Source organism: Apium graveolens, chromosome 7, assembly GCF_009905375.1.
Source record: "Apium graveolens cultivar Ventura chromosome 7, ASM990537v1, whole genome shotgun sequence".
Taxonomy (NCBI): domain Eukaryota; kingdom Viridiplantae; phylum Streptophyta; class Magnoliopsida; order Apiales; family Apiaceae; genus Apium; species Apium graveolens.
In genome coordinates this window covers 235,952,373-235,962,175 of record NC_133653.1, presented here as the reverse complement: position 1 = coordinate 235,962,175, position 9,803 = coordinate 235,952,373, and the positions used below count along the sequence as shown (strand labels likewise).

The 9,803-nt window shown below is 38.0% G+C and overlaps 1 protein-coding gene across 1 annotated transcript; it reads left to right on the top strand.

Moving 5' to 3' along the window:
* The first annotated feature begins 724 nt into the window (after window positions 1–724).
* On the top strand, window positions 725–9,392 carry LOC141671939 (nuclear pore complex protein GP210). The gene is made up of 2 exons (XM_074478395.1): window positions 725–1,368; window positions 3,808–9,392. Exons 1-2 carry the CDS (start codon window positions 876–878, stop codon window positions 9,207–9,209), a joined length of 5,895 nt encoding a protein of 1,964 aa, XP_074334496.1. The 5' UTR covers window positions 725–875; the 3' UTR covers window positions 9,210–9,392.
* Window positions 9,393–9,803: the final 411 nt, after the last annotated feature.

The following is a 9,803-nucleotide window of genomic DNA, read 5'->3' as shown; positions in this document are numbered from 1 at the left end:
CGCGCGCGCTAAGCTTACGGAAAATCTGAGTTTTTTTCTTCTTCTCTTGCTTGCAGCTGCTACTTTCTTGTGCAATTTGATCGAGACTCCATTCCTAACACTCTTCAAGTATAAAACCATGTAAGATCCATTCCTGCCTTCGATTATGTCCTGAAATGCAAAACACTATAAAAACACATCAAATACACAAATAACTTGAGTACAAAACACCAATTCGAGCCTTTATAGAGTGTTTAAGCGGATATAAATTCCTTTTAACAATGATCCGAGTACTGCGTCCGTCTCATTTAATTTGTTCAATTGGATTTTTTTTACTTAATTTAAGATATATGACCGTATCGTTACATTATTTTTTGGATTTTTTTTTTGGGGATAAATATTTAAGATTTTAAATTTATTCCCAATAAAAAAATTAAAAAAGAATCAATGAATTTATATATTCAATTCACCTTAAAGTATGCGGAAAAGTAAAATAATAGATGTACAAGTAAGTTCAAAATAAATAAATTTATTTTTTTAGTGTATGTACGAAGACATATGTTAAGTATGAAATCTTATAAATTTAAGTTATTTTAATTAACATGAAATATTTGTGTATGGGAGGATGTACTGTTATTAATAAATATGAGAGAATCAAAATAAGTTTAAGTTGCGAAATTAAAATAAATAAAGGGAAAGGTGGGCAAAGTAATGTTAATAATAAGGATTTTAAATGGGAGTCCGAGCTGCCCCACATAAACCCCTTCTCTTCCGAGTTGCTCCTGTCCGAGTGTTGCCCAAAACAAAACCCTAAAATATCTCCACAGTCACACACTCACTTGCCTGCCCTATATACATATACATATACAAATGTGTGAGAAATTGAGTGCCCTTGTATGAATCTATCATCTGAAAATCAATCAATCAATCAATCCATCCTAGGGATGTGTGAATCAGCATCGAGTTGGTTAGGTGTGGTGTTGGTGTTGATGTTAGTGTTAGTTAGCAATGGCTATGCGACGTCGTTTGGACCTCACATAGCTGATGTGAATATATTGTTGCCACCCAAGATGAGTAATCCTGTTGAGTATAGACTTCAAGCAAGTGATGGTTGCTTCAAATGGTCATGGGATCATCATGATATCTTGTCTCTTGTACCAGAGTACAATTCATCTAGTCACTGCTCTACCACTGCACACTTATTGTCAATAGCACCTTTTACTGGCCGCAAGGAGACTGCTGTCTATGCTACCGATGTCGATACTGGCAGGGTTATTCGTTGCAAAGTTTACATTGATAATCTCGCCAGAATTCAAATCTTTCATAGTTCTGTCAAACTTGATTTAGATGGCCTTGCCACTCTACGTGTCCGTGCCTTTGATACTCAAGGTACCTCACTTTGCTTTGTTTTCATTTGTTTTACTTTCATTTTTCAATAACCGCATCACAAACTTGATTAACTTTTACTTTTTGTATATAAGTGTTAATACAACTTTTAAGGACCAGGGTCAAATCATCATATTGGTCCCTATCGACTACTGGGCATAACTAGTTTTGATAACATAACTAGTTTCCCTCTTAATTATCATCACATGATTGAGCTTCAGCAGTTTCCTCCTGATATTAGCAGAACAGGCTGTGTGTCTGGATATCTAGATTTTTTTTAACATATACTTGAATGTTTTTGGAGTTGTTGTATGTTTAAGTGATAAGAGATGCAATAGAAAAACAGGTAGAAATTGCAGCATTAAGATAGAAATCAAAGAGATTAGGCAGAATTGGAGAGATATAGCAGAGGGATAAAGATAGACCAGAGATATTGATATTTAGGGATGGAAAGAGATAGTATAGAGTGAACTTGCAGGGAAACCGGAGAAGATAGTTTTAGAGAGAGAGAGAAAGACAGCAGATAATTGTAGGAAGATAAATTGGTGGAATTACTCGGACGGAAGTGTCCGACATGGATATGTGTCCAGGTATCGGACTCGGCAACATTTTAAAAAATATACATATTTTGGTCTAAAATAATTGTCCAAATCCGAGTGTCCGACATGGGTACTCGAAGGTAAAATGAAGAGTCCGAGTAACATAGGGTGGAACTAAGTCCTATTTTCTGATATTTCATAAAGCATCAACTGAACTTAGAATTACTACTACTATTTATAGTACCCTAGTGAGCAACTAACTCCTGAAATGTCATAACTACCTTCACTACTAGTTAATACAACTGGACCAGTACGGTAGACATAGTGATGCAATTCGTAATAATTGCACCTTAGATTTTTTTTAGTTCCTTGGAAGGATTTCATTCATTACCCATTTGCGGTTCCATAATATAGATTTGTAGGTGGGTTATCAAACGAAGACTTCTGAAGAAAGATAGGATGATTCGTTTTGGCATGGCTCTCTCCCCTATACGTGCTGTGTGAAACTCTGCAGCTGAATCAATTCAACATCTTTTCTTTGATTGTCCTTCACCATTTTCATGACGAAATGCTATATTTTATAGTTTAAATTTGATGGAGAATATTCAGTTCTTTCAGAATCTTTCTAGAGGATCCATTTGAGTTAGAATTGGAAATTATTTGTTTCGGCAGCTATTCCTTCCATACGGCAGGAACATTATTGCAGAAGTATGAAAAAGAAATATCTCCAAAAGTATCCCTGAAGTTGTGCAATTTATTTTAAATTTAATCGGGGTTTGGTCCATTTGCATGCAAAATTAGGAAGCAGGAAGCAAAAGTTTGTCTTTAATTTCAATGTTGTACTAGCTCGTTGAGTTCTGTTTGTTGTTGGCCGAGCTGGGCCTTTCCGCTCTCTATTTCCTTCCGAGGATTTGCGTTTTTTTATTCTGTTGAGTTAAAGAGTTAGCATTTTTTTAAATCAGTGACTGTTCATATGAATATAGTTGGAGGAATTAACAGGTAATACCATCTTTATCAGTAAAATAGAACAGCAGATTAATAAATCTTTGTTGTTGAATATTAACGAAATTAAAACAATTCCATGTCTTCACATGTATGTTTGCTAGTTACCATGCTACTATAATTCACTTGTATGCCTAGGATGCTCAGGTACTAGTGGCTAATTTCCTAGTGCATTAAGATTTTATGAACTTAACCCACACCTTTTTTTAATTTGCTATAATCTAGCGTCCTTTTTTTTTTAATTTGCTGTAATCTAGCGTGCGCGCGGATACACACACACACACACACAGACACTACTTCCAAACTGCTAGCAACAAAGTCTGACAAAGAAAACTACTGTTGATAGGTCTCATTTGCCAAGAATAATGTGCCACGCAATATACTGTATATAGACAACAGCTGTTCTTTTTTATGTGTCAACAGTTGCAGAGATTGATACTATATGAATCTGCCTGTTGATTCTACTATGTATTTTTCACGAATAAGAATTAAATCCATCACTGCAATTTTTGGTGAACAATTTAATTGCTATATACACAGCCCAAACGGATCTTCCCATTGCTGGTAAATTTTTTTTTTGGGGGGGGTGTCAAACGTGCTCTTAATTTACTATGTTTTCATGATCTTTGGTCTAATTAGTAGAATATTACTGAGGATTGAGGAATAACGAGAGATGAGATACTGAGATCTCAAAATTTTCTTATAGACATCTTTGTCAGTTGCTTTTATTGTTAATAATATTTTTTAGACTTTGGTTGCATGTGTTCTTGGGCTAATACTGCTTACTGCAGTGCGGGGGGCCTGGGCCTCTCTGAACCAGATACAATTGGTGTCGTATTTTAATATGATGTGAATTTATAAACAAACTCGTAAATCTTTGTTTACTGGTCTTCTTGTGCAGAAAATGTGTTTTCATCCCTAGTGGGCATACGGTTCATGTGGCAACTCATGCCTGATAATGATGGATCAACCCACCACCTTGTCCACGTACCTTTAAAGCTGTCTCCGCTAGGTGATTGTGGTGGCTTGTGTGGTGATCTGGACGTCCAAATCAAACTGGAAGATAGTGGAGTATTTTCGGACCTTTATGTCGTAAAAGGAACTGATATCGGTCACGAACGTGTTTCAGTCGATTTGCTTGAGCCAACGTATGATCACATGGCAGATAGTATAATTTTAACTGTTGCAGAAGCTATGTCTCTTTATCCACCGTCTCCAGTTTTTGTTCTCGTCGGTGCTGTTGTGCAATATTCTCTTAAAATTATACGGGGGAATATTCCTCAAGCAGTAACTTTGCCATCTCTGTATCATCAATGGTCGGTTTTGAACTCTTCAGTTTCTCGGATAGACACAACACTGGGTAGAGCTCTTGCATTGAACTTAGGTGTAACAAATGTTATTGTTAAAGATACAAGGGTTGACGGCCACATCCAACTGTCATCTATACACGTTGTGCTGCCAGATTCTCTATTTTTATACATATTGCCTCTGTCACATTCCGGTGATATTCTCGAAGGTGCAGCACCTTATCCATCTGTTTCACGTTGGTATGTTGTTTCTGGTAGACAATATCTCATTGAAATGAAAGTCTTCTCGCAAGTACCTGAGTCACAAGAGATATATATTACGGAGAGTGATGATATAAATTTGTACGATAACCAATATGAGTTTTGGAATACGTTTCCAGTTTCAGATAATATTACTTTGAAACGTGCGTGCTTGAATTCTAAAATTCTGAGAGCGATGTCATATGGATTGGGAAAACTAACAGCAACTTTGACATTCAGTAATGGGCTTAATGAGGTGAAAGAGGTTCTCAAGGTTGTGCAAGAAGTCAAAGTTTGTGAGCAAGTTAAGTTTAGCAGGGACAAAAGAAGTGCATCTGGGAGTATTTTCCTGCCATGGACCCCATCTGTCTATCAGGAGGTTGAGCTTAAGGCTGCAGGAGGTTGTGCCATGTCTTTCAGTGACTACAAATGGTTTTCTTCTGATATGTCTATTGTAAGTGTATCTGCACATGGTATCATCCAGTCAAAGAGACCAGGGAAAGCTATTATTGAAGTTGTATCTATTTTTGATTCTTTCAATTATGATGAGGTGGAAATTGAAGTTTCCGTTCCTTCCTCTATGATTATGCTGCAATATTTTCCTGTAGAGACTGTTGTGGGATCAAATCTTGTAGCTTCCGTGACACTGAAAGCTTCTAATGGTGAATACTATTTCAGATGTGATGCCTTCAGTTCCGCCATTCGCTGGAATATCGAAAGTGATTGTTTAAAAATTGTTTATACAGAAAGGGAATCTTTTCTTGTGGACAAGCAAGAAGTCCCTGATATATATGTGTCACTATATGGCCCTCCATGTGCCTGGGCCCGTATATATGCTTCTGGAACTGGTCGAACATTGCTACATGCATCATTGAAAAAAAAATATCATTCTCCTGATCTTTCCCTTAGTGGACCAATCGATTTAAAAGCATCAACCCTTATTTCAGCATATCTACCACTCTTAGTGCATCAGGCAGGTGATGGGAACCAGTATGGTGGTTATTGGTTCAATTTGTCTTATGCTGAGGCTAATAAACAGTTGAAGAATTTGAAAATCTTAAATCTTGTCCCTGGCACACATATGGATGTCATTCTGTCTGGAGGACCAGATCAGTGGGGAGGAAGTGTTGAATTTACTGAAAGTGTGGAAATTCTACCTCAGGAACATACCAACCACAAAGGGGTTTTGGTCCATAATATTACTACAATTTATGGTAGCTTATATAGAATATCCTGCCAGAATTGGGGAAAATTTAAGCTTCTTTTCAAACGTGGAAACCTGGCTGGCAATAATCATATTCTACCTGCCGTGGCAGAGGCTGAATTAGTGGTCATATGTAGCTTACCATCTTCAATCTCAATAGTAGTTAATAGTGCTGTCAATGCCCTTGATGTAATACAGACTTCAAAGCAGGCTGACCGGAATTCAGGGCAAGTGTGTGTGCTTCCAATCACCGTGGCTAATGGGCAAACTATAAGAGTATCTGCTGTTGGCATTAGTGACTCTGGAAATGCTTTTGGAAACTCTTCTTCTCTTAGTTTAAGTTGGGAAATGAAAAATTGTGATGGATTAGCCTTTTGGGATGATGTTGCTTCATCCATTTCACATTGGGAGAGGTTTTTGGTCTTGCAAAACTCTACAGGGCTTTGTGCTGTTCGTGCTACTGTTGATGGATTTATAAATACCTTGAGCAATCAGCAATTTCTTAAATCCTATGCCGGTTCAAAAGTTCTTACCGATGCTATACAATTACATCTAGTTTCTACTTTAAAAGTTGTTCCAGAGTTCAGCTTGTTATTTTTCAGTCCCTTGGCTAGATTAAATCTCTCAATTAGTGGAGGGAGTTGCGCACTGGATACTGTGGTTAATGATACCCTAATTGCTGAAGTAATTGATTATCCGCCGGATGTACAGTGCTCTCAACTATCACTAGTGCCTAAAGGTTTAGGGACTGCACTTGTGACAGTTTATGATATGGGACTTTCTCCACCACTTGTTGCTGCCTCTGTGGTACAAGTTGCTGATGTAGATTGGCTTAAGATTACTTCAGGAGAACTAGTTAGCCTTGTGGAAGGTGGTTCCCACTCTGTAGATCTTCTGGCTGGGGTGAATGATGGACGCTCATTTGACTTCTCTCAGTACATGTATATAAACATTCGTGTGCATATTGAAGATCGCGTTGTTCATCTGATAGATGGGACTATTGACGGATATGTGAAGGCTCAAACTTTTATACTTCAGGCCAAAAATCGCGGTATTACGACTCTATATGTAAGCACGAGGCAACAATCTGGACGTGAAATAGTGAGTCAATGTATTAAGGTAGAAGTTTATGCTCCACTGAGTATACGTCCCTCCAGAATATATCTTGTACCTGGTGCTTCTTACGTACTTACTGTAGAAGGAGGCCCAACTACTGGCGGTTATGTTGAATATGAAAGTTTGGATGATGTGACTGCAATAATTCATAGATCTTTGGGGCGGCTGAGTGCAATTGCACCAGGGAATACCACTCTCTTGGCTAGATTTTATAGTAGTGGTGATAAAGTGACGTGTCATGCATTTGGAAATGTAGTAGTTACGGTGCCTCCTTCGGTAATGTTAAATGTCCAGAGTGAGCAAGTTGCTATTGGCAGCAGCATGCCTATTTATCCTTCCTTTGCCAATGGTAGTTTGTTTTCTTTGTATGAGCTGTGCAAGAATTATGAATGGAGTGTTGAAGATGAAGACGTAATGAATTTTAAAGTTGTAGATATCTTGCATGGGCACAGACATGGTTCCTCTTCCCTTAATTTGGAAGAAAATGGATCTAATGTTAAGCTCAACCTAAAGTTTATTCGCGTGTTGTATGGAAAATCTTCTGGCAGGACCCGTGTTGACGTTTCATTATCTTGTGATTTTGTATCTCGTTCATATTCACAGTCCAGCACTTATACTGCATCCATAATGCTCTATGTGGTACCAGATATCCCTCTTGCTCTTGGAAAACCAGCGACATGGGTACTTCCTCCTCATTATATAACATCAAATCTCTTGCCATCATCCTCAGAGTCCTACAGCCAGGGAGCTGCTCAGAGCAGCAAAGGAACTATTACTTACTCTTTGTTAAAAGAACATGAGGGTCAGAATAATATTGAGTTACTAAATGAAGCTATGTCTATCGGAAGTGTAAAAATACAAACAAGAGATAGTAATATTATTGGGTGCATTCAGGCAAAAGATACATTGAGCGGAAGATCTGAGATCGCATCTTGTGTTAGAGTTGCTGAGGTGGCTCAGATCAGAGTAAACAGACTTGTGTTTCCATTTTACATTGCTGACCTTGCTATCGGAGCAGAACTTGATGTTCCGTTAATTTATTATGATGCTTTTGGATACCCTTTTTACGAGGCTTATAATATTGTTTTGTATGATGTGGAGACTAATTATGGCGACATTGTTTCCATCAATGACACACGTGATGGGCATATTTATCTGAAAGGATTACAATTTGGTAGAGCGCTTGTTCGAATATTTTTCAGAAATAACTCAACCAAGTCGGACTACTTGTTGATTACAGTTGGTGCTCGTGTATGCCCTCATAATCCAATCCTCCAATTGGGTAATCGTCTTAATTTCAGCATTGAAGGCCTCACCAATCAAGTATCTGGATGGTGGACGAGTGTTAATTCAAGTACTGTCTCAATAGACAGAGTGTCTGGAGAAGCTGAAGCTGTTGCAGAAGGAAGTACTCAAGTCATGTATGAAAGCTCAGATTTCAAGTTTCTGACAATGGTTACAGTGTTGAAGGGGTATATGATTTCAGTTAATGCTCCAAAAGAGATTCTAACGAATGCTCCCATCTCAACGGGAGGATATAGCTTCCTTGTGACATTCAGTGAGGCATTTGAACACATCCATGAAGCAGGTGGGACTATTAACACACTTCTGCATGAGTGCAAGGTGGACCCACCTTTTGTTGGTTATGCCAACCCATGGATGGATTACAGTGGAAGGTCGTATTGTCTTTTCTTTCCATACTCCCCAAAACACTTGGTCCATTCTATCGGAAATTTAAAAGATACAAGGCAGGAAATAAGGGTTACGGTTAGTGCATCTGTGCGAGGAGCCAACATATCTGGATCTGTTTCTGCCCTTTTTGTTGGGGGATTTGCAATACTGGAAATGGACCACAACTCATTACAGTTAAATTTGACCCCCAAGGCTGACATGTCTGTCATAACTGTAGTTGGTAATACGGATGTTGTAGTTGACTGGCATGGTCGGAAACAGTTACAGATCACACCTGTCCACATGGAAAATCATGGAGTAGCAGGGCGGGCAGAATATGAGGTCAAAGTTCTCGGCTCCGAGAGGTTCCAAGATAAATTGATCATCTCACTTGCAGCCAATGGCCAGAAAGTAGAAATTGATGTAAACTATGAACCTGAGAAGATAACAGGACTGCCTTCCTCCAGTAACTTCAGCAATTGGGTCATTGTACTTGTGTGTTCCACTGTATTAATATCAACATTAATTCTGTTTCTCTATTACCTGGATAGACCAAATAGAGATCAGTCAAATGTAGCACCTACCAGCCCCACTGTCATAGCACATTTACCGGCAACCCCTTCTCGTAGCAGTACATCCGTCGTGAATGAACACTCTCCACAGACACCTCAAGCGTTCATAGACTATGTGAGGAAAACAGTTGATGAGACTCCATACTACAGGAAAGATCCGCGGAGAAGGTTTAACGCTCAGAATACCTTTTAGATTGTACGTGAACTTTATTAGTTTGTCCTTTCTTCTTTAGGAATTGTTATATCAGTATTGGATAATACCTAGTCACACTAGAAAAGGCATCTCATGCAAGGCAAATGTTGTATTCATGCCATTTTTCTGGACTGTAAATTAAGACCCTGTATTTTAGTGTTTTACCTGCACCAATTTGTGTCCTATCTTGTTCCTAAATTTTGGTATATCATACTTTTGCAAGTCATTTTATTTTTTTATACCAAATTTTGGACTTTGGCCGTTTCTGGAAATGCAGGAAGTACCAAGTTCAGTACACTTACTATTCATTCTATTACATTAAATTTTTTAAAATTTAACATTCTATTACATTAAAATTTTAAATTTTAAAAATTTAACATTTATATACATGTTTGTTAAATAGAGATATAGCATGTTGTAATTTGTGAGAAGTTAGTTTTGTGTGAGAAGTGACTTTACTGTAAGTAGGGGTGAGCAAAAAATCGAAAACAACCCAAAACCGAACCGTAACCGGTAAAAATCGAGCCGAAAAAATCCGAACTGAAATCGAAACCAAAATATTAAAAAGCGAACCGATTGCATGGGTTTGGTTCC

Excerpts from the sequence above, each read along its gene's own strand:
- LOC141671939 (XM_074478395.1), top strand. The coding sequence starts at position 876 with ATGAATCTATCATCTGAAAATCAATCAATCAATCAATCCATCCTAGGG. Across the intron at positions 1,369-3,807 it reads CCGTGCCTTTGATACTCAAG|AAAATGTGTTTTCATCCCTA; the intron begins GTACCTCACTTT and ends CTTCTTGTGCAG.